This window comes from Cydia amplana, chromosome 9, assembly GCF_948474715.1.
Source record: "Cydia amplana chromosome 9, ilCydAmpl1.1, whole genome shotgun sequence".
In the NCBI taxonomy this organism is placed as follows: Eukaryota; Metazoa; Arthropoda; class Insecta; order Lepidoptera; family Tortricidae; genus Cydia; species Cydia amplana.
In genome coordinates this window covers 5721228-5747489 of record NC_086077.1, presented here as the reverse complement: position 1 = coordinate 5747489, position 26262 = coordinate 5721228, and the positions used below count along the sequence as shown (strand labels likewise).

Here is a 26262-nt window from a genome sequence, read left to right as displayed (position 1 = left end):
AGCTCACGTCAGCTTTTTATCATCGCGTGTATAAAAGGATGCGCCTACGCCGCTACAGCGAGTCTACAGCCAAGTCAGTCGAGTCGAGAGGACACGGGCGGCGCGAGCGCGCGTGTCGAGTCAAACATAGATGATAACGGGTTTACCATCGATAAGATAGTGTTTGTGGATATACTGTGCGAAATTAGTGCAAGGTAAGTTTTTATTTGTTTGTTTATTATAATTAGTGTTTATTTATTTTTAGGATAGTGTACCTGGGTAATAAAATTGCGTTTATGGTGCTTTTAGTGTTTGTACTGTAGTTGTATTAAAATGTAGTAATTATTTTGATTACTGATGTTTGCGTTAATGTGTGGATTACAAATAGATAAGAAACTCTACATTTGTAATATACTTTCATAATCATTTGTCGAATATTATGTAGAGGAAATGAAATTTCCAGTTACGTTTATATACAAAAGATAAGTATATTTGATATGATTGTATTTCTTCATAAAAATACAAATTAAATTGTTAATTAAAATAACAACATTTTTTTTACTCTTGTCACTTTAAATAAATTGATATTCGACCTTCAACACCATAAAGTTCCATAAAAGGATGTTTGTTAAACTAAAAAGTCTAAAAACTGAGAACCTCCTTTTTTTTAAAGGCGGTTAAAAACGTCCGACAAAGAGATATGACCCAATTTACCTGAACCCCAAAATGTCCTAAAACTTTGATTTCATGTTTATTGCGATACATGTTTTTATTTCAAATTAAACCGGTAATTAAACGTACTTGTTTTTCGACATAAAGAGAGACAGAAATAGAATGCTTAATGTAGTCGATAAACTAATTATCCGCGTAGATACGTTTGTCGTGATGCTATAATGTTGCGGTTGCCTATTAGTACCGGATTCTAAAACTAATTGTTTCAACAACGCTTTTTGCTGCACTCAATGGTCTTGTGGTCGCAATCAACTTCGGTAAGATCAAGGAAGATAATCACGAAGTCGAAAATATTTGTGACATAATCGTTTTTACAACAAATACGGATAAGATTTACAATTGCTTGATCAGTCCGTCTTCTATTAATGTTTCGCATTAATTATGAGACTTAAAAAGACTATCTAAATACCTACCTGAATAATTATATATACTTACGCAGGGATCGGAACCGGTTTTTTGCAAAAACTTAGAAATAACCATATTTTTCGAATTATTTTATACTTTAAATGTAGGACTCAGTTGTGTTTTTAGGTTACGACTTCGTATTATTAGATTGCTCAATTAGAAATGAAGTAATTAGCAAAGAACGAGAAAATACCGTTTCCATTCCCATACAAAAAATACCGGTATCCGATCCCTGTACTTACGTATATAATGGGAATAATTATATTTACGGTTTCTTTTTAATATATGAAAAATTATTTGGTTTCGATTGATTTCTGAACTTGGCTGACACACTCGTCCTGCTAGAGTTAGCTGTCTTATTGTGCGGTTTTGTTTTGACCTACATCAAAATTCATATCAGTTATGAGTTGTTCTCCGTATATTTTTTTTACCTTTTTGAGCTAATTAAGTACTTACCTATATTGGATTTCGAACTTGTATTACTTTTATTCTAAGGGTTAATGGGACCAATGTCAACCGAATTCATTTTAAAACTCAGATCCAAAGGGGTACTATAAATTGAACATGAGGTAAGATAATAAGTGTCTGTGTGGGCATCGTAGCATTCGTAGCTCCCAAACGGATGGACCAAGTTGAGTATGATTTTGTTTAATCGAAGGTGTTGTTTAAAAGATAATTCTTAGAGAGATTTAAACTTGTTAGATGACACTGTTAGAGCTTTTTTACACTGTCCCATCCGATGCCTGATGTCGGATAGTCTTTGGAGAAAAGCAGCTGCTATGGAGTGCCCTATAAATAGCATACGTTCTTTTTTGGTTAACAGTTTTCTTTTGAACTTAAACATTTAATCAGCAGATCAATAAATGGAAAATGTTTGGGGTTGTCCGACTCGTATAAAAAATATCACTCACTAGCTCACTCTAAATTAAATATTAAAGAAAAGCGACACACTAGTATTTTATACAATCGTTATATAATCAAACTTTTCAATCTCGTACCTTACTTAGGCAACTTAGCAAGCTTCGTTGCCTAAACACGGTACTCGACTGAAAAGCTCTCCATTATATCACGATTGTATAATAGTATTTTATGCAACCGTTGTTTAAGAGAGGTCAAAAAAGGCGAGTGACGTGAGTAACAATTTGAGGCGAAGCCGAAAATTGTTAATAAAGACGCCACGAGTATTTTTTGACTCAGTTAAACAACGTTGCATAAGGTCACTGCGGGCAAGACCGGCATACTTTATTCTTTTTTTTACTTTGGAGTGATCTAGTTGCGTTAATTATTCACCTACGTTACCGTTTGTAATCGCATATGATGAAGAATTTAATAATTAATAGTTTAGCCATAGTGACAGATCATTTTAATCATAAATTAAGCAAAAACATTCGTATTTTTAAAAAGACGGCGAGTAGACGGACTTGGCCGTTTTTTTTGTTGTCCCTTACACTTTTTTTTTCAAATTTGGGATTTTTTATGTTATTTCTACTCAGAATCACGAGCTCTTTCTATCCTAATAGGAGAAAAAAAGTGTCCTAAGGTTTTTATTTCCATTACGTCATCATTTTTCATAGACTTTGTATGGCGGTCGCGGAATAGAAAGATCGAAAAACGTATGGACATTTTGGGACACTTTTTTCTCCTATTAGGATAGAAAGAGCTCGTGATTCTGAGTAGAAATAACAAAAAATCCCAAATTTGAAAAAAAAGTGTAGGGGACAACAAAAAAAAACGTCCTTGTAGTTTAAGAGAAGTCCGTTTAGTAATGATAAGATAAGATAAGAATAGCCTTTATTGACCAAAAAAATAAAATTCATTACATATTACATTTAAATTAATTCACATTTCATTTAACATTTTTGCTGATATCATTACCGTCTATCTAGTAATGATATCAGCCAATCTATGGGTGCGTATATGTTCGTAGTCGAATTCTTAAAAAGAATGAATCAAGACAGTGAAAAGTGTACTTTCAACTTGTTAATATAGGGTTCAGATTCGAAATAAACGCCATTTTTCTAATATAAAGGCAAGTCGGCATATACTACGAAAATGGGGTAGTAAACCTTTTATGACTAATAATTACACGTAATTATTTTTTGGATTTCCGAAATAAAAGACAAATAGAAATTTTAAAATGTACTTTATTAGTTTCTTTTAATTTAATGAGATGAAAATTTAGGAAACTAACATCATGCGCAATGTCGGGAGGAATTGTCGATACCTTATCAAATCGTTATAATATTAAAGTCGCAAAAACAGTTGGTAATCTCTGATTTAACGACGGCATATGACGGACTTGCCTTGTACATAATAGACGGACTTTCAAACTTAGTAAAATTTTAATGTGATAAATGGTGGAACGTATAATTACAAAACTAAGCCAATTTCTGATATTTTAAACACAGAATAAAGATAACTGGTTCTTATGCTACTTACATAGGTACTTTCTGATGCACAATCTTTTCAATAACTATTTTTAACAATTTTTTTTCGAACGGCTGTGGCTGTGTGACTTAGAGTTCAAAACACGAAATGACTTATTTAGGCGGATTGCTCGGAAATTGGTTGTCACAGCGCCATCTGTTTTAGAGTGAGGGAACTAACGCGCAAAACTGATTAATCGACTAGACTCCAAAGCGGCATATGCCTCTTAATTCAAAAGTTATAACGTGTAGACGGACGTGCCTTGTAGACGGTCTTGCCCGCAGTGACCTTACAATACTTTTTCTACGACCAAGCACTTACTTTGCAATAAAATTGTAAATTTAACAAATATTTTTCATTCAAGAAGTAGCAAAGAATGGAGGGTACGGGCGGGAAAAGAATGAATGAAATAAAAAAAAACATGTCTGTGGTTCACTCATCTGTCAGAGATGTCAATTAAAATTAGGTTGGCAACAATATATTTCATTCAATACTTTTTAAGTGGTGATTACACGAAGTATCGTAAAAGTGCCAAAAAGATACTGCGTGTATGCACAAATACTTTTTTGTTTGGGGAATAGGCTAAAGACTTGTCTTGACAACTATAAGATAGGGGTTTAAAGGTGTGTGCGCGACCCTTTTTAATGACAAATAATAGCACGGGAGTAGAAAAAAGTAACTAGCTTATTTTGTTTTTCGTGTTACCTAGGTATATGTTTTGTGTTTGGCGCGGGCGCGGGTGACGGCTGTGCTGTGAGTTTGTTTGGATTTGGACCGAAACAGGTGTGTTAACAATTTAGCACATCTTTCCATAAAATTTAAATAAAAACATTATATCCATTTTTAAAATGAACTGCAGTTGGAGTCTATCGGTCGTCAAGATATTCTTAATACCGAAAATCTATGACAGAGTTCAATGACCGGGTGGACGGAAACCGACATCTAGGTACTTTGCCACGGTTAATTGAATGTGTAGGTATAGTTCCGTACCCAAAGGGTAAAAACGGGACTCTATTACTAAGACTTAGCTGTCTGTCCGTCCGTCCGTCCGTCCATCCGTCTGTCACCAGGCTGTATCTCATGAACCGCGATAGCTAGACAATTGAAATTTTCACAAATGATGCCGCTCTCCCTCTCTGTTATAACAACAAATACTAAAAATAAAATAAAATAAAATAAATATTTAAGGGGGGCTCCCATACAACAAACACGATTTTTTGCTCTATTTTTGAAGTGAATACTTCTTTAGCGGCGCTGGGCACTTTTTGAGGTGGGGAAAAAATGATAAACTCGAGACAGCGTAAGGCGATCACGTGACCGTAAGCCCCGTAAACTCAATGTTATTTGACATTTATGTTGCGGACTCCTTTTCAAGACTCTTTACCTATGTTCAAATAATTTGACGTTGTCATGGCAGTATGTAAATAAACTTGTCAATGAAAAAGTGTGATCTTATTTGAGAATGATAATAATGTATAATAAATAAATAGAATACCTCCGCTAAACGTATGTATCGTGTTTTCGTGTTACCGGGCGACGGTAACATAGTGAGGTGAGTTTTCACTTCTATCGGCACTCCCGGAGTGCAACCGTTGTTGGTTGTTTTTTTGTTGATGGTGCAGACCCCTCCGTGCGCGAGTCCGACTCGCACTTGGCCGGTTTTTTTTATTGTTTTTTATTGTGAGTGAACACCCATAATACATAGCTACCAGCCGCCGCTGGTCAACAGTTGGATAAATAAATGTATGTTGTTGTGCGCTCTTTCCATAATATAATATTTGGTGGTACTTAAATTTGCAATTTTGGTTTGTTTGTGGTACACAGAATACGAATATATACTTCATTCAAAATTTATGGTAAAATTAACTTTCAATAAACCATTGAGCGAGGTTGAGATAAGTTAAGTTTAATGCAAAAATAAAGGACAATATATATTTTTTTAATTGGAAACTAAGTATAGCTTGGGAAAAATTAGCTGTGAAGAGTTTAAAGTAGAAATTCCCTGAATAGTGGTTTTGGCCGAATACCGAATACCGAATATTCGGTCCCTCTCTCGGCCGAATACCGAATATTCGGCATGACATGCGAACATTTTGAGTCACAATTATTATGAAAACTGATCGCTAACAAAGCTCAACGTTAGATGACGTTAGCTAAGATATATTTTTGTTGAACAGCATTAATGAATACCTAGAGGCAAACAAACAGACTCATGAAAAAAATAAAATGTTTTTTAATCAACAAATGCTCAAAAAAGGATCTTCTTATTTAACAACTTTCCAAGAATACATTCTAAATATTCCTACATAGTTTTTGGTTATTTTTATTGTGCAATTTTTCTTTTTAAGTAGGTGCAACTGATATTCGGTATTCAGCCGAATAGCAGGCAACATTCGGCCGAATACCGAATGTTCGGCAAAGTGGCCGAATAGGCCGAATACCGAATAGTTGCCGAATATTCGTGGCATCTCTAGTTTAAAGTAAGAAGTAGCATTAGCCTAGCAACATTAGAACATTTCAAGTGCATGACTGCATGTCGGACCACGGAAATTTCGTAATTTAGAACGATGCAAAAAATTAATAAAAAGACAAAGCATTTCCTGACGACTGTCCTGCTAAAGGCTTTGTCAACAGCTGATCCCGTGGCCTCGGGTCTGCTAATGAATTTAGATTTATTTGTAGCCCAGTGTCTTATTAACGTCATAAAGTAGTTAATCTACTATTCGTGACTTGGCAATTAATATGGCTAGATGCTATAGAAATCCGTTGAGGCCCGTGGAGGAACTGTTAGCGAGTGTTTTGTAGGCTAGCCGCCGAACGAAGGCACATGGGCGTTTTTTTTTTGTTGTCCCCTACACTTTTTTTTCAAATTTGGGATTTTTTATGTTATTTCTACTCAGAATCACGAGCTCTTTCTATCCTAATAGGAGAAAAAAAGTGTCCTAAGGTTTTTATTTCCATTCCGTCACCATTTTTCATAGACTTTGTATGGCGGTCGCGAAATGGAAAGATCGAAAAATGTATGGAAATTTTGGGACACTTTTTTTCTCCTATTAGGATAGAAAGAGCTCGTGATTCTGAGTAGAAATAACATAAAAAATTCCAAATTTGAAAAAAAAAGTGTAGGGGACAACAAAAAAAAACGCCCACATAATGCTGATTGTGGATACTACCCTTATTCATAAACGCGCTACAAGCCTTACATAGTTATTTTATCCCTTTCTTACATATACATAAATCAAAATGACAGATTAAGACAAACGATTATTAGTTATTAACAAATAGAGGCGTGAGGCTTGTAGCGCGTTTATGAATAAAGGGATAATATCTTTTCTAATAGTAATAATAAAAATATATGACCGATGTAGGTGAGTGCATAATACACGTGGAATCATGGAATACTGTGACTTGCTCAAGGTGACATATTGGTGTTATTTTTATCACAAGAGCTTAGACAGGTTTATGTTAGAGTTAGCAACCCAACTTTTTGTCACGAAAAATAAAGAAAGAGCAAGATATTTACCTATACAAAACAAATACTTAAAATTACCATAAAAAAAACAATAGGTTGCACTCCGGGAGTGCCGACAGAAGTGAAAACTCAATGACTAGTCCAAAATGTCTGCAGCACTATGTATTTATACATATTATAATTGACCCATCCTCCTTTCTATTGAAAAACTTTAGTTCCGAAATTTCTGGTCAGTGAGCTTGTTTAAAATTCGAAATTCAAATTTGTAGCGTTAATTGTTTAAAATTCGAATAGAAATTGTAAAGTTACCTTGCAGACCTCGCATCTAAATATATTATATTGGTCATGATATTTTGAGTTTTATTCACCAGTACTAGAGTTTACTTTTATTAGCGAGCTTTATTGAATTATGTCATTGAGTTTTTCTTTATTGATTTAAATGCCATCTAAATGAGTGGCCATCTAATCTAAACCTTACGGTCACATGATCGCCTTACGCTGTTTCGAGTTTACCATTTTTTCCCCACCTCAAAAAGTGCCCAGCGCCGCTAAAGAACTTTTCACTTCAAAAACGGCACTTAAAATTGTATATTTTTGGCGATACTGATAGGCCAACTTTTTTTACTAAATCCTGACTAAAGTTCTGTGTTTAATTATGATTAGCAGAAATCGCCGAAAGTTAAGACTCAAGACTAGTTAGAAAAGTAGGCAAATGTCAATTCACTATTACGCGTTTATAACATGGCGGTCATGACGGAGTGCGAAGCAAAAACAATGCACATCTAATGGCAATTTTGTATGCGTCGCAAACTAAACCGTAATTAAGGAAAACTAGCTTCTGCCCACGACATCGTCTGCGTGGGATGGTGATGTTTGAAAATGATGAAAAACCATCCTATGTCCTTTCCCGGGCCTCAAACTACATCTAAATCGGTTTGAATTGAATTGAATTATCATTTATTCACAAGAACATATGGTACATGGGATGTTACAATAAAGATACTGAACCTTAATACATTCGGCCGTTAGGCATGTGAAAATTAGAGTTGTTTTAACCTAGTTAACTACTTATTCTAGTTCATGCATATTATTACTTATTTAAATATGTAATAAAAATAATTATAATGTTATATAGTCAAAAATTATAGAACAGGAAGAGAGTTAATACAAAATAAATGTCCATCTTATAATGTCGTTATATTACATTATTAATTTATTATTTTAAATCGGATTACATTAAAAATTATCATTGAAGAAATTTTCTATTTTATAATATGTTTTTGCCTTTAATTTTCTTTGAAATAGATTTAGATGTAACTCTTTTAACTCTTCTGGTAAATGATTATATACTTTAGAGGCCATACCCAGTATGCCGTTTCGCAAAAACGCAGTTTTGCCAGCTACTGGGTTAATTTTGTACTTGAAACGCCTGTTCCTAGAGTTCTCTGACACTAATGGGAACAAATCGGGGTTTGATTTAACAAAAACTGACACTTCATAAATATAAAGACCGGCCAATGACATTATATTAAGATCATTAAAATAAGGTCTACAGCTTTCAGTTCGTTTTATACCACAGATGCGAACACAATTTTTTTGAGCACCAAAAACTAGTTTTTTGTTTGTAGAGTTGCCCCAGAAAACTACACCATAACGAAGAATTGATCCAACATATCCATGATAGGCTAATAACGCAGTTTTTCGATCCGAAATTTTAGAGATTCTTTTAAGGGCAAATACAAAGCTATTTACTCATTTACATAACGTTAAGGTATGTGTTTTCCAGTTTATATGATTGTCTATGTCAATGCCTAAAAATTTAGTTACGTCTGTGTATTCAACATTATGATCATTATATTTTACGCCAAGATTTAATGGTTTTGATTTTGATTGATGGAATTGCATAATTTTTGTTTTATCAATGTTTATTTTTAGTTTGTTCGTTTCCAGCCAGTTGATGATAGTCTTAAGTGTATTGTTTATGTCAGATTCATATGTAGTCGGGTCGTTTGATTTAATTAAAACTGTGCTGTCATCTGCGAATAATATCATGGGATGTTGAACGTGTGTTGGCAAGTCGTTTATATAAACTAGGAAAAGCAACGGGCCTAGGATGCTCCCTTGTGGAACCCCACGAATCAAAGGTCTTAATTTAGAATAGTAAGCAGTTTCTTCTTTTGTCTCAGGACATAGCCTTTTTATTTCAGTACACTGCATTCTATTACTTAAATATGAATTTAGTAAGTCTAGGGCGTTACCTCGGATTCCGTACCGTTCTAACTTTTTCAGCAAACGGTTATGGTCGACGAAATCGAATGCTTTCGATAGATCCATATATATCGCACAAATCGGTACCCCTTTGTCGACATAATAAGTTCAGCGGTTTAAGTGTGAAGATTTAACAAACAGAAAGAGTTGATTATGTAGTATAGAGATGCTTACCTATCTGATTATCAAGAAACTTCCACCTACTAAGTACCTACCTACTTACTCAAAATTATATTTCTTTCCTACAAGTAGTCATCTAGGGCTATTTGCTACTAGCATCTAATTGATAGTACCTAATCGTTATATTTATCTTCAAAATATGAAAATTTGTCGCGGGATTAACCGGAAATTTTGAGGAAAATATATTTTCCTTATGGGCTTCATGTGCTTAGAGCACATTTAATAAATCTAAGTTGTTTTTTTAATATAGTAATTATTGTTTACGAGAATTCAAGAAATTTGGTGAGATTACCTCCGCAATAAGAGATTGTGTAGGTAAAGTTGAATATTGTATCATAAATAAACCTTAATATTTCAGGTAGTAACTTGTGCTAGGGCCGGTCTCTATGTCATATTTATGCCTACTGCACTTGTGTCATACAAGTGAGCTGCTTGCGTCATAGGCATTGCAGTTTTCCTCTAAAATGTGCCTTTGCATCAACGTTGCAATAACTTTACCCTTTTTAGAGTGCCGACTTCGATGTCATGGTATATTTGAAATAAAACAATTTATTAAATTTTTATAAATCTATTTGTGTTTTGATACGCGACGGAAGTGGTAAGAACTAAGAAGCTCTAAAAATAACGAAAATTAAATCTTTGCTTGAACGGAATGAGAAACTATACTTACCTATAACAATACTCAAAACGTGTCTACATCAGATATCATTTAATTCCTGCAGCGGGAAAATCTTATTTATTATACAGTACAATACAATAATTGCAGGGTTACCAGTGATGATGATATGATGATACATATTTATCTCAGCAAAGTGATACAATTAAAGTAGAGAATTTAGAAATAATTGCTACGATTTTGATGAGTATAGATCAGACAGCCGTAATCATTTGTTCAATAATAATAAGATGTTATAGGAATGACTGATGTTCTCTAGGCTAAAATGGAATGCAACACTAAAGATTCGTTTAGTAAGGTAAGGATGGACTACATAAACTCAAACTCAAGCATTTATTCAGCACTTAATAGGCCACAAGGGCACTTTTACACGTCAACACACACAATACTATTACAAGCAATATTACAAAAATAAATCATCAAAAATTATAAATTATAATTCATAAAATACCTGAATTGATATTTGTATTATTTTCTACTTATTCATTACTTAGAGATGTATAGAGTCTAACGGCGTTATTCGTAAACGTCTGCTAAGTTAATCAGCTGATGATCGTCGTTTGTCCAACGTTTCTCAACTGATTAAGTTAGCAGCCGTTTATGAATAACGCCATAAATATTTGTGAACGTATACCACAGTCCACAAGACAACACTGGATTGTGGACACATCAGAAGAACGGCTTCTACTCTACGTCATTAACTGAAATGGATGACCAAAGAAAAAGTGACCAAGCCTTCCGGTGTGGCCGAGTTTAGAACTTCTTCGTCATTTATAAACTTTAAATAAATGTCTAAATAAATAATAAAAATAATAATGTTTAAATAATAGGTGCCTTCAGTAAGCCTTCAGTAAGAAGTGCATATAGGTACTTGAAAAAATTCGACCTATGCCGCTGTGGCCCAGTGGCCGAATGGCCTGCCGCGATAGCAGAGGACGCTGGTTTGATTCCAGCCTGGGGCACTGGAGGCCTTGGTCACTTTTTCTTAGTATATGACATTTATTTAAAGTTTATAATTTATATCTTAGTGTGTCTACTTGATATAAAAACAAATTAAAATATTTTGTGAAAATAATTTAATTTTCACCTCAGCAGCTCGAACAAGGGTACTTTGCTACTCTAAAACAGTGAGCAAAATCGCATTTTGCTCACTGAGTGAGCAAAATGCGATTTTGCTCACTGTTTTTAAGTAGCAAAGTACCCTTGTTCGAGCTGCTGAGGTGAAAATTTAATTGTTGGTATATCTTAAGAAAACATCAGTGAATAGAGGTAAGTGATGAAGAAGGAATACATTTTTCGGGTTCTCTAATATGTTCTCACTGCTGAGGTGAAAAATGTTGTGTACTACACGAGATCAAAGTTATTTACATCTCGTGCGCTTTTGAGTCCCTTACTACGCTCAAGATTCTAAATTAATTATAGAGTCTTTCGCTTGCACGGGACTCAAAATAAGCACTCGAAGAAATATCAAACTTTGATCTCTTGTTGTACAAATAACTATTGTTCTAATACATTCTTCGTCATTTGTTATTTACCTTACCCCATGCAGACCACTACCACGGTGGCATCTGTTTCATTTTTAACCGACTTCCAAATCTCAAAGAAGGAGGTTATCAATTCGGTTGTATGTTTAATATATGCAATCTTGAGAGATTAGCGATAGCGATACGATCGCCGATAAAAAGTTGTTTATTCCATCATTCACTGTTTCTTGTGAAAAACGTCAGGCCTTCAATATGCCTACTTGACAGTTATCTTGAGAGCATTATCACTATCAATGGAATATGTTTCATGAGGCTTATCTTTGTTTGCATGGGCGAATTATGTGTCGAGTAGTTACAGGGAACAACAACCGACATATTTACATTTATTGACAAATGCCTTCCCAAAAAATCCAAATGATTTCCTTTTGCTTAGGAAGCGGGTAGAATTACTCAGTTCCGGATTTCCTTATGATAGAGAATAGTTATCAAAAGTCATAATATCGCTACATTAACTTATAATAAATTACATACTTACCCCCTGAAGCCTCAATTAGTTAATTTATCTTTTGCCCCTTTCTTACAAATACATAAGTCAAAATGACAGATCAAGACAGACGATTAATAGCTAATTGTGTTTGTTAATAATTCCAATAGTTTTTTAAACACATCAAATGTATTATGGACATAGCAAGGTAGGTACTACTACTACTTCGTCTAATTTCTGGTCAGGTTCAGGCTGGACACTAGCGATACAGCGTGCTGTTGGAACCTGATTAATGAAGTGTGGAATTAACCGTCTTTATCCCTAGAGCAATAGAGAGGCAGATACTTAAAGAAATTTCGAATTTTGTTTTTCCTGGTAGGGCCTCTGGGGTACCCCTTGACTGTCAATCTGTCATGTAACAAAATTCGCCTCCTCCTCAAAACATCCTAATTTTTTTTCTATTTTTTTTTAGTTTTATTATTCCTCATATTTAGTAACTAATCTCGTCGAAGATTCATAAAATTTATGAGAATTCTTATTTTTCGTATAAAATGATCTCCATTTCCTCTCGTCCATCACGTAAGGGACGTAATAGAAAAGCAATTTAATAATAATACAATAGGTGCTTATGGTACCATTGTTGTACATATATGAAGCGAATGACGCTAAATCGTTACGAGGGTTGACTTAAAAATGTTCATAAATATATATTTTATTTAAATTACTTTACGTATGATGCCGTTACAAAGCCAACTAATGTGTTACGTTAAGGCATCTTTTGTAATAAGCACCTGTTACTATGAGATGAGGCCTGTAAATTGTTACTTAAGAGGGCTTTTATTTTCTTTTTGCAGATCGTGGCAGATTTTGCAAAGTGTCCCACTTTTACCACTTTTATTTTTGTTTTGTGAATTCCGCCTCCATAACTAAAAACTGTATTTCACTAAAAGATACGACATTTTGGCTTAGCATGGTATAGGTAATTAACTGAATGCTTTCTAGACTTCAATAAACTTCACTGTCGATAAAAACTCGACACTAACATTTTTACGTAACATTATAAAAACTTTTAGAAACTTAATCAATTGAAGTATGACTAGAAACAAGACGCTAAATAGACTGTATTAAATTAGCTAGTATATATTAGTAGTAGATATGAGTATTACCTACCCATTTATCCCCTAATACTTTTATTCCCATACGCGTTTTCCATCCCCTTATCTATTCTTTATTTCCTATACGTTTTTATTTCGAGTATTTTGTACCTAGTTTATTTAGTTCAATAATTTTTACTCGCATAGCGATGACATGCAGATAATTTTTCACTCTTCACACTCTTGTATTTTCTTTTCCAGGCAGTAATTATTCTCATTTATGGGTGTTTTCTCCATCCCTTTAAATGTAAGAATTTTGAGGAAAAGCGGAAGGACTAAAATTTGCATTTTTAAGTCTCTTTATATCATAACTAATCGTACCTAAATATCTTAAACGACTAAGAAAATATTGGGGTAAAATGTGACAAAACGGGAAAAAGATATCGGTAAAATATCCGATAGTATTTTATTATGCTCCCATAATCTGAAAAACGACAAGTAATCGGATCCAAAACACAATCGGTTGCGCTCGAGTGGGTCTGGCCGTGGTTTTTTTACGCAAACCCAAACGGAAAAACCGACGCGCGTAAAAAGTCTCTCTTAACCATCTGATAATACAATATATTATTCTGTTTGTTGGGATAACTCGGGGCACTTATACTAAAGTGACGTAGCAAAATATTTTTGACAATTAATTATATTTTGATAATTATATCGATGTTACTGTCAACATCTTAATGTTCTACAAAATAAATATATTTATACAAAATCGTTTTGTATACTGAATCTTAAATTCTTAAAAGGTGTTTTTTCGAAGAATTTATTTTATTTTTAAATCAGGTCATTATTTACACATTGGCACTATATGTTTTATTCTAATAATTTTATATCGTTATTTATTATTTCTTAAACATTACATTATAATAATCTAGAATTTTCAATGAGCACATGTATTATTAATAATAATACATGTGCTCATTGAAAATAATAATAATAATTTATTATATATCGACCTCTTTTTTATCGTAATCAAATCCCTAGAATGTGCCCCGAGTTATCACAAGTTTGGTTAGGTTATAGTATAGCCCAGAAGTTTTCATTGCCTTTGAAAATGTTTGAAAGCAAAACACACGAAAGCCGTAACTACTCATTTCTGTACAGTGGTAAACTGCCTTCAATTTGAGCCTTAGTCAGGCGTGGCTCACTCCGCGATTTCGTCGCTTTGCTACAGGTAGCTAAAAGTACATCCGTTCCAATTTTGGGGAAAGCCATAAGCCGCGCGTGGCGCTGTCGCCACCTAGCGGCCATATCTATGCTGATCGTAACAGACGCGTTTTGTTAGAGAGTGAGTCTTCTGTACCTAGTACTATTATTTATTCTGTGCCTTAGTACGTCATCGTCTATAATTTAATTGATTCCATTGTTTAAAGTGGGTAAGTAAAAAACTATTATTGTGCATCATAAAGCAAAAAGAAAATATACCTATAATCCATTATATGAGGCTTTAAAATCTTTATGCAGGGTTCGATTCTACTCTCTAAACTGGCGGCCTAGCCAAGGTGACAGTCGCTATCGCTTCGCCATCGAATCGCTATGTGTCTCGTCTATTTCACTCTTCCATATTAGTGTGACAGTGACAGTTGCGTTTCGATCGCTACGGAGCGTAATCGATTGGCACGTTGGCTAAAGCCTGAACTACTTTTGTTATGGGGCCAACCGCAACGCAACTCCGGAATCGCGAAAAAAATAATTACTGTTTCACACATTTTGGCGAGATAAGATGTCAATGTTTCCTATGGGAGAGCTAAAATTTTTGTACGATTTCAGGACTGGTGCCATAGCCATAATAAAAGTAGCTCAGTTTTGCGAGTAGAATCGAACCCTGCAATAAAGTCCCATAGTGGACGGCGCGATGTAGAAAAACACCAAGATCACAAATGCCTGGATCAAAACACCTATTAGAATCAAAAAGTAGACGAATGAAGACGTTAGTTGTGTACAAAAAATTTAATTATCTTTAAAGTCATTTAATCTGTTAAGTTACAATGACCTGGAACATCACGACCTTAAACGATTAATGGTGGTAAAATATTCAAATTGTCGTCTAATCACTGAGACTTCATTAACTCACACAGCGCTGCTCGATGAGCTAGTATAACTTGATCCGTGGATTCCTAACTAGTATGTCTAATCACGGGTCAGACTAATACTGGACCTTGTGAAGCGACCCTGGCATTGGTAGATGAGCGAGGTCTTTACTCTGCTTTATTGAGGCTGCTTCATTATTGTTATCTAAGTAGGCCTTCATGAATTATCTAGCCCGTTACGGGGAATTATTATATAAAAGTTGTCATGAAACAATAACACTAACAAATAACTCCAAAAAAATAAAATTAAACTTCCTTCTTATAAAAAGTTGCATATAAACAAAATAACAGGTACCTAAATATAATCGTTTAAAAATCTTATATGGGTTTTAATGAACTTGGCATCAAAATACTCAGAATACGACTAAGGGCTGATTCTGATTTTGAAATAGACATCTATTAAGTAGATATCTTTTAGACTTCACCGAGGTACGATAAGATAACGATATGTTTAAGATCTAACCTGTCAAATTTGACATTTCCGCGATTCTGGAGATACTCTTGAACGATTAGTACCTCGTAGTAGTAGTAATCACTTTATTGTACACAACACAGGTTTACATAATATTTACAAAAATAAAGGTACAAAGGCGAACTTATCCCTGAGAGACCCAATTCACATCTAATAGATATCTAACTCTATCTAACGTAAATGTGACATTGGTTGCCCGAATTGCGCTGCAAAAGAGAACAAGTTGAAATCTAAACTATATATATAACCTATCTAGAATGGATCTAGTACGTGTCGTCTCTTGTAAATATCTTGAAGTTCGAATACGGCAGTAAGTAAGAGGTAAGAGTAAACGCCGCAACATGAGGAAGATTGATTTAAATAATTATATCTCTACTAGTATAATCGCCATAATATTAATTAACCTCATATTAACATAGACGTGATAACAGATTAAGGTCATCGGCGTTAGGGTTACGCAAAATATCCGATCTGGTGGCGGTATATCTATCTATCTAATACCTTTAAACGAGCAATTTTTGCATAGTTATTTATTTATTTAAATATTGATATATTTATATGTATATATATTTCGGGGATCTCGGGAACGGCTCTAACGATTTCGATGAAATTTGCTATATGGAGGTTTTCGGGGGCGAAAAATCGATCTAGCTAGGTTTTAACTCTGGGAAAACGCGCATTGAGTTTTTATATGTTTTCCGAGCAAAGCTCGGTCTCCCAGATTACTCGTAACAACTAATGTTATCAATACTTCTACATCAGATATAAGTAAATAAATATTTAAAACTTCTATATCTACAACCTATATTTCTGAATCGTGTATAACTCTAAAAATAGTCTTTTGGAATATTAAATACCGTTTACATTGAAATATCAGTAAAAACGTGATGCGATCTTGCGAAAGTCACCTTTCCAAATGTCTTGTCTTTAGGAAGCCGAAATGAAACTGCAACAACTATTCTTGATGAAACTGCGGACTCTTGGAAATTGAATCTTATGCTTCTACGATAGGGTTGTAAATGAAAGGAAGCAGTATGCATTTCTTTTCCAATGTGTCGCAAGAGATGGCGCCTACCTATCTCGATGTTATCATTACCATTAGACTAGATTAATTGATACATGTCATTCATGTTTACGGATATACCTATACTTTTTATCTCTGCCTTAAGTTGCCATTTTATATATTGTATATATGTAAGTATAATGTTAAATGTACAATACATATTTAGATATTGAAAAAATAAACCAAAAGTACTTGGTAATCTTTTAAAAATAAAACCGGCCAAGTGCGAGTCGGAATCGCGCACGAAGGGTTCCTTGCCATTACGCAAAAAACGGCAAAGAAATCACGTTTGTTGTATGGGAGCCCCACTTAAATATTTATTTATTTTGTTTTTAGTATTTGTTGTTATAGCGGCAGCAGAAATACATAATCTGTGAAAATGTCAACTGTCTAGCTATCACGGTTCATGTGTTACAGCCTGGAGACAGACAGACGGACAGACAGACAGATAGACAGACAGACGGGCAGCGGAGTCTTAGTAATGGTCCCGTTTTTAGTTTTACCCTTTGGGTACGGAGCCCTAAAAATCAACAAAAAAAACCTACCAAAATTTAAATTCCGAATACGATACGACCGAACGGGTTAATTAGCATTTTGGCAAAAACAAAAAAAAAATTGCAAACAGGTCAAGGCGGACGAAAAAAGAAAGAAATGCACGCTAACAACATACCAATGATATCACATAGGTGCTTGGGTCACGGTCGATTTTGTTTACCTTTTTGTATACTTACACTGTTTATTGACAGTTTGAGTTTTACACTGCTAATGTAAGGCCTGTGCACACCGGCTTGCGTGTGCGTAACGTGCACGCGTGCGTGCGCTAAAATGTTGGAGCCGCACATGCACAACGTCACGCAAGCGGTGTGCCGTCTTTCATAAGGATCTGTATACTACAACGGCGCACGCGCACGTCACGCACACGCAGCCGGTGTGCACAGGCCTGTAGGCTAATCAGATAAATTACAGGGTCAAGTTAAGTATACATATTTAATTAAGGAATTTACATATATGTAAGTTTAATATGAAATATATGTTTATATGTATAAATAAGCAAGTAGAGCAATTATTTTATTACCCCTTCTACTTCACTTCAATTGAACCTTAAAGGCGTTGTTGACAATATAGTCGTGAGTTGTTGTATGTACCCTCAGAGCATAAATATGTACCCATAGTTCCTGAACGCAGCTTTTTAACCTATAAATATATTGGAGCCTAAGCGAACTTAATTCGAAGTAACTGAACCTAGGGGATAGGAAAATGCATGGTACTTACTTAATACTGGTTTGAGGCCTTACATTATTGATAATCGACATAAAATTAACAGAACTTTGTTATAATAAGTCATAAGCATAATACCTACGCTTCCAAAGTCATTGAGTGACATCAGGGAACGATTACGGTGATTACTTTATCTTAGTACATTTTAATTCCGTAAACCATTTGAGGTTGTTATTTTCCCACATTTGATTTTGTAATCGCTTTTAAACAAGCGTAAATCACCAAGGCGGCCATAAAGTTATTTTAGTTAATCCGTACTTAATGAGTTACGCGACAGCACACACGTTAAATGAACATTAATTCTGTAAAAACCTTTGAGACCAATTAGTATAGGTATAATATAAATCAAACTTTAAATCATTAAGAATTCTAAAATAATTATTCAAACTATACCTAATATCGTTTACAATTAGGTACTATTTTTCAGTGTCCAACTGTTCGTCATTTATCGATTTCTAGATTTTCAAGTACATATTTTAATGCTCAGTTTTTCTTTTTTTTACAGATGTTGCGTGTTCTCCTAATAGCGGTTGCGGTCGCTACAGCCCTTGCTGCGGACCTTCCGCCCAGCTGTGACAGCAAAGTGTACTGCCACAGCGACCTCCTCCACCATGTGATGATGAAGCGCGTCTATGAAGACTCCAAGACTTTCGTCGACCTCCCGATGAAACATGATCCCGACACCGTCCTCGCAGCATTCGACAAGCTTTTAAACGAAACAAACGACCCCTCCAGGGAACAGCTTAAAGCGTTCGTTGATGAACACTTCAATAGCGAAGGTGAACTCGAGGAGTGGTCTCCCCCGGATTATTCCAAGAATCCCGCTTTCCTCACTAGAATCCGCGACGAAAAACTCAAGACGTTTGCCAAAAATATCAACGATGTCTGGCCGACTCTGGGTAGAAAAGTAAAGCCCGTGGTATTTGAGAAACCAGACCACCACAGTCTCATTCCGATTTCGCACGGATTTATCATACCTGGGGGGAGATTCAAGGAGATTTACTACTGGGACACATATTGGATCATTGAAGGTCTCCTCATTTGTGGAATGCGGGATACTGCTCGGGGAATGATCGAGAATCTTATTGAGCTGTTGTTGAAGTTGGGTCACATTCCGAACGGAAGCCGAGTATACTACAATGAGCGCAGTCAGCCACCTCTTCTCACAGCCATGGTCTCTCTATACTATAGAGAAACGAAAGACATAAAATTCTTAATGAACAATATTGGATATCTGGAGAAAGAATTGGAATATTGGAGGCAGACGCAATTCGTGACATTTCAGAAGAACGGTCGGTCTCACACTTTGCTTAGGTATTTTGCCCCGAGTGAAGGCCCTCGGCCAGAATCCTACTACGAAGATTATGAGGCTGCCCATAACTTAACTAGTGATCCGGCCCGCCAGCAAGAATTTTACACCGACATCAAGAGCGCTGCCGAAAGCGGGTGGGACTTCTCTTCCCGTTGGTTTATCGACGACAAAGGGGATAATACGGGGCGCCTCCAAAACATCCACACGAGAGACATTATCCCAGTGGACTTGAACTCTATATATGCCAATGCTCTTCAGAATGTAGCGACTTTCCAATTGTATCTAGGAAACCTTGTCAAGGCCGCTGAATATGCTTACCGCGCCAGGCAATTAAGAAATTCAATCGAGCAAACTTTATGGGACGAGCAAGATGGTATCTGGTACGACTACGATATACTTGACAATAAGTTTAGAAAGTACTTCTATCCTAGTAACCTGTCTCCGCTCTGGATGGGAGCTGTCGAGAAAAGCCGAGTTAGGCAGAAATCGGCCCGTGTTTTAAAGTATCTGAAGTTGTCTCATGGACTGGACTTCCCCGGAGGTATTCCCTCTTCGTTGATCCAAAGTGGCCAACAGTGGGACTTCCCCAACGCGTGGCCGCCTCTAGTCAGTATCGTCGTTAACGCACTTGAGGCCTCCGGAAATCAGCAATCGAGGAGAACGGCCTTCCAAGTAGCTCAGACCTGGGTGCGCGCGTGTTTGCAGGGATTCAATGAAAATAAGCAGATGTTTGAGAAATATGACGCGGAAAATCCAGGGAAATTTGGGGGAGGCGGCGAGTATAAAGTGCAGGAAGGATTCGGATGGTCCAACGGCGTTGTGCTAGAATTCTTGAACAAATATGGCAGCATTTTAACCGCTGACGATTCCGCTTTCTTGGGTCTGGACCCTGCTGACGATCGTTTCTCGGAGATTGCCAGCGACAGTTGATGAAAATGAACTATAAGATGACTAACAGTAGATTGATAGGATCTACTTTAGAGCAGATTTTAATCTACCATGTGCAATGTACATATTTCAATAGTCACACATCTAAGTGCATTTTTTATTAATATATTATTTATTAATATAAAAAATGCATCGCTATAAATAGAAGCAGCATTTTAACTATTAGTAGGCATTGTGTTATCGATGGGCAAGTCTTACTAAGATTTTTTGTATCAGGTATTTATTTATTTCTACTGATCTTGAATGTTATTTCAAGATTAGGCTTTAGCCTATGGACAAAACTTCAAACGTTTTGGTCAGAATAATCGGTGATATAATAGTAGTAATTATTTCTATATAAAAAATACATACTTATAGATATAGATAGAACCTTAAATTAAAGCCTAATTTACGTGAAGTTACCTCAAGATACGCTTACTTGAATGGTTGTAGGTAAGTATAATAAAATTAATAAAATAAAACAATTATTTAAATATTGTATATAATACGTTGCAAGATTTTTAGTAAGTAGGTACCATGTAGTTCCGTATTTAACAGCTGTGGTCCTATATTTTTGAATTAAGGTATTAACAAAATAATGTGATAATAACATTTATTAAGCATTTCTTGTTATTTTTTGTTATAAGGCATTTACTTAAGTAATTAGGTTCTTATGAATACTTGTATTTTATAAAAGTTGACATATTTATCTACTACGTTATCAATTGAAATTTCCAAACATGTACTTATTAAGTAAGAACAATAAAAATATTGTTATAATTATTCTAATCTACTCCTACTACTTACAAATACGTTGACTATAATATAGCCATTTAGGCATTTCTATTTTAGCACGATAAAATTCTAAATTGTAAATGGATACTTACAGTAAAGTTTTTTAAGAGGCAAAGGTTTTTTTCTAGTTTGTGCTTTTTGCTGGACGATCGTTTTTTTTCGTAGAATTAGATTTCAATATTAGTCGGATTTGAATGTACCTACCTACCGTCGTGTGTATTTTATTACAATGGTATCAAAAATGTTGAGTCAAATCTTATGTTACCTAACTATGTAAAAAAATGTTTTGATATTGTTATAGATGTATTAACTGTTCCTACCATATCCTACTTTAAAATAAATAGTTATATGTAGTATGTAGGTATATTTAATTCATGGTATACATTTTGAAAGCAGTATATTTAATTGTTGTATTAGTTTTAAGAACATTACTAACATTAAGTACCCCAGGGTTTTGGGTGCGGGAACACTAGCCAAAAAACAGTATTTTTTTTAAAGAGAAACTATTCTAACATTTCTAAGCACATTTGCAGCTTACTACCTATTCTTAATTCATAGTTTGGTAACTATTTAACAATAAACTAAGTTATAAATTCACAAAATCATTCCCGCACCCAAAACCCAGTGGTTTGTGTGATTATTAATTAATCTTTAGATAGTGTTTGAAAATAAAAGGCTGTGTCTTTACTTTGTTTTTTATTTATTTTGTACCTAGTGCCTGGCGTGGAATTTTATTAATTTACCGAGCGAAACGAAGATCGAACCAAATTCTTCGTTTCAGCTTGTGAAAAAATGCCCACAGACATATAAACGCGCATTTCTCAACCGATTCTCGTGAACTTTTGTGTGCCGATTCTATAACTAAGTATATGTTTTTTGTCAGTTCTGTATTTGGATTTTTTTATGGAGGAGTAATGGAAATTCGCGAGGTCTACAGGTGACAGAGCCTTTCAGGTACTTTCCTCTACTTAAAATAAATTATTTCACACCGTGCTTCGTGCACGGTGTGAAATAATTTAATAAAGCACCAGCTAATTATTAGAAAAACATGGATAGCAGTTATTTTTAAATACTATTTCTATTTAATAAATTGGATTGAAATATAAAAAGTAGGTGAGTTGACCGTAACGTCATTACACACGTTTTCATATAAATTCCATAATAGAAAATCGTTTTGACAGTTCTAAAAAAGAAGCTGATTTGACTAATAGGAAAGTAGTCAATTGAAAGGTATAGGTATAGGTTTAGTAAGGCCTGTGGTTCGCGGTACAAACTGTATTGAACAAGCTTAGGTTTTCGTCGGTCATTTTGAGTTTATCACGAACAGACAGACAGACACAGCGGTGGACTTTGTTTTAAGGTGTAGTGACTTCAAACGCCTGACACAACTTTTAGAGCAATAATCATTTAAAGATTTTCTAATCAGTTTATTGTATGTTAGGATGTTATATTATGGATAGGGATTCAGGAGCCTGTCTTACCCCATGACCTCAGTAAGTAATAAAAGAATACTGAAAACTGAAACAGAAATCTGTGTCGACAAAATAGTTTTTAATTAGCTTTTAAGATTTTTTGTTTGTAAGGTAGGTACCTACTTTTGTAATCTATGGGCCTTAGGCGCCTGAAAATAAAATGACTATTTAATTTAATAATTTAATTTAAAATCTTAAACAATTGGACAAGTGTAAGACCTGACTGGCGCTCCTGACCATCCATCATACAAATATTTACAAGTTTTTCAACATAATTCTAGCCTTAAGTAAAATACCTTTAACTTTCATAAAATCTTCAAAATAAAAAATCATTACTTACTCTGAATCTAAATGCCAAGAAGACTTAGAAGAAGAAGGTAGTGCGTGAACAAGTTAACTATTTACTCGTTGTATCCATGAAATATAAACACGGAAAATGAATTATACAATTGTAACAAACAGCTGATAACATACTGGTTCGTGACGCAATCAAATCATTACACTATCAGTCGCAAACTTAATAACGGCAACGGATAAATTCGAACCACGTTCTTTTTCGTTAGATAGTAGCGAATTTGTGAAGTGCAAATATAAATTTGTAAAGTTACCGATGTTCAACAGGCGTTGAGTAAACGTCACTAAATGTAATGTCTCTATTTATCACAGTGCGATAAAACGAGACGTAGACAAGTGCGTTCATCATATTATCCGTGAATTTAATAAATATAATTCTAGGCTAATCATATGGTTAGATACTTAATAGATATTCAACTCTTGAACTTCTTACCATAAAGTTGAATTTAAATTGCCTGGCTGACTAAGATACGAAGGACGAGGTTAGACGGAGTTATCAAATTTGTTATGACTTCTACGTCAGTTTGACAGCTCCCGTCGCGAAGATAGTACCTACACGCTATCTTCTAAAATGCGACCTAAATTCATAAAATCATCAGTGAAAGTGCTCTAGTTCTTCGTTGCGTCAGACGGGATGGTGGATTCCAGGGATTAGCGAGAAGTGATCGAGTCGGTCATGGCTCTCGGCCGGTTAGGAGCGGTCGCGGCCCGGAAGCCACAGTCGTCTCGCGCGCGCCGACACACGCTCGCCACTCGTACGTTATTTTTACCGCGAGTAAAAAATAAATAAAAATGCTTACACTACGACTGCCGCTTTACCCAGTACTGGGTTTGCTCAACGCCTACACGCAGGCGTTCGTCCCTTCCTGCAACTCTTCCATCTACTGCACCGGCGAAATGCTACACCGCATCCAGCTCGCGAGGATTTTCCCAGACTCAAAAACTTTCGTTGACATGAAGCTATTGTTTTCTACGAACGATACGTTAGCAGATTTTGCTCAGCTGATGCATGACACACATCGGAATCCTTCGCGTGAACAGCTTACCAAGTTCGTCGGAAAGCATTTCGAGCCAGGAAACGAACTGGAAAATTGGATGCCTCCTGACTTCAACCCATCGCCGCCAATATTAGATAGAATAATAGATCCGAAACTTAAAGTGTTTGCTAAAAATGTGATTGCCATTTGGGCAACATTGGGACGGAAAGTAAAACCTGTTGTTCAACAGCATCCTGACCGGTACAGCTTAATCTCAGTTCCTAATGGATTCATCGCACCTGGAGGCCGTTTTAAGGAGTTATACTACTGGGACTCTTACTGGATCGTACGTGGACTTCTACTCAGTGATATGGCAGAAACTGCCAGAGATATGGTAGAAAATCTTCTGTATTTAGTTGACAAGTTTGGGTACATTCCAAACGGCAGTCGCATCTATTACTTAGGTAGAAGCCAACCACCTCTTCTTACGGCTATGGTTGCAGATTACTATGCTGTTTCGGAAGATATCGCGTGGTTAAAGCGCCACATCTCTACTGTTGAAAATGAATTACAATACTGGTTGAATACAAAGAAAGTGACAGTGGAAATAAACGGGAACCAATATGTGCTCCTTCGGTACTATTCTGATGAAGATGCCAAGGGACCGCGACCAGAGTCATATTACGAAGACTATACTACTTCCCAGTTTTTACACTCAGAGGATTTACGCCAGGAATTTTATAAAGAGATGAGGAGCGCTGCTGAAAGTGGATGGGATTTTTCTACTCGCTGGTTTGTGACTGCGAGCTCAGATCCTGTCGGAAACCGGACTGATGTTCACGCCTCGCGCATTCTTCCGGTCGACCTAAACTCTATATTTGCTGGGGCTCTCCAACTCGCTGGTGACTTGAGAGTCCTGCTCAACGACCGCCGTGAGGCGCAAAAGTGGTACAGCCTCGCGAAATACTGGAGAAGGTCGATTGAGAATGTACTCTGGGATACTTCCGACGGGACATGGTACGACTACGATTCTATGGCAAGAGCAAGAAGAAAGCATTTTTATCCGAGCTGTGCTACGCCTTTGTGGGCGGGAGCGGTGGAGGAAGAAGATGCCCCAAAATACGCTGCGCGTTTAGTAAGGTATTTGCATTCATCCGGAGGACTCGATTTTCCTGGAGGAATACCATCGTCTCTTCTCCATTCTGGCGAGCAGTGGGACTATCCAAACGCATGGGCTCCAATGCAAAGCATACTCATAGGAGGGCTTGAGAAAAGCGGTCACGATGAAGCTCGAAAGTTAGCGAAAGAACAAGCTAAGCTTTGGATCCGCTCTAACTACTTAGGGTACAACAGGTACACCAAGATGTTTGAGAAATATAGTGCGGTCCAGCCGGGGTACCCAGGGGATGGTGGGGAATATGGGGTGCAAGATGGTTTTGGGTGGACGAATGGGGTAATATTAGAATTATTAGCAAATTACAGAGACGAGTTGCTTGATGAAAGTGCGGGAACGTCACTGCCGTACGTGCGGCAAGTGTAAATTGGACTTTATGATAATTTTATATGTAACTTATAAATGTAAATACTAAATACCTAATAATTATATTATATCAGAATAGCGTATGAACAATGGCCTTTGAATTAGATAAATAAATTAACACGCTTTACTGAAATGAAATAAAGAACAAAGAGTAATTGATAAGTAGTACAAATTATCTAAATGGTTGAGGTATAAAATTGTCGTTGAACGCGGAAGGAAGTGATACATATTATTTATAGGTACCTATTTGTTTGTAAGTATTTATAGGAGTGAATGTAATATGTGATATACAGTCGCTGTGGATCGCGTGTAGTTGTTGTATAGGTACTTAATTACAAGTAATTAAAGAACTGAGCAACGTGAGTGACCTAACTCAGAGTTTTATTATTATCCTCCCAATCACTTGGTTAGTAACCTAACAGCTTTTAACGTTTTAACGTCTTATACAATAGCAAATAAAATTTTAATATTCAACTTTAATCACTACATACCTAGTATAAAGCCAAGTCCCTTCCCGCTGTCTGTCTGTCCGTATGTATGCTTAGATCTTTAAAACTACGCAACGGATTGTGATCCGGTTTTTTAAATAAATAGAGTGGTTCATGAGGAAGGTTTATGTATAACCCGTGCGAAGCCGGGGCGGATCGCTAAATATACTTAATATATTAGCCTGGGTAATATAGCAATAGCACTTAATAAATTAAAATTAAAAATTAAATTAAAT

At 35.7% G+C, this 26262-nt stretch overlaps 1 protein-coding gene across 1 annotated transcript; it reads left to right on the top strand.

Annotated features, from left to right (window-relative positions):
- The first annotated feature begins 64 nt into the window (after positions 1 to 64).
- Positions 65 to 25561, top strand: LOC134650816 (uncharacterized). Its single transcript, XM_063505749.1, has 3 exons — positions 65 to 194; positions 18667 to 20398; positions 23809 to 25561. The coding sequence occupies exons 2-3, from the start codon at positions 18667 to 18669 to the stop codon at positions 25536 to 25538; spliced, it is 3462 nt and encodes a 1153-aa protein (XP_063361819.1). The 5' UTR covers positions 65 to 194; the 3' UTR covers positions 25539 to 25561.
- The last annotated feature ends 701 nt before the right edge of the window (positions 25562 to 26262 follow it).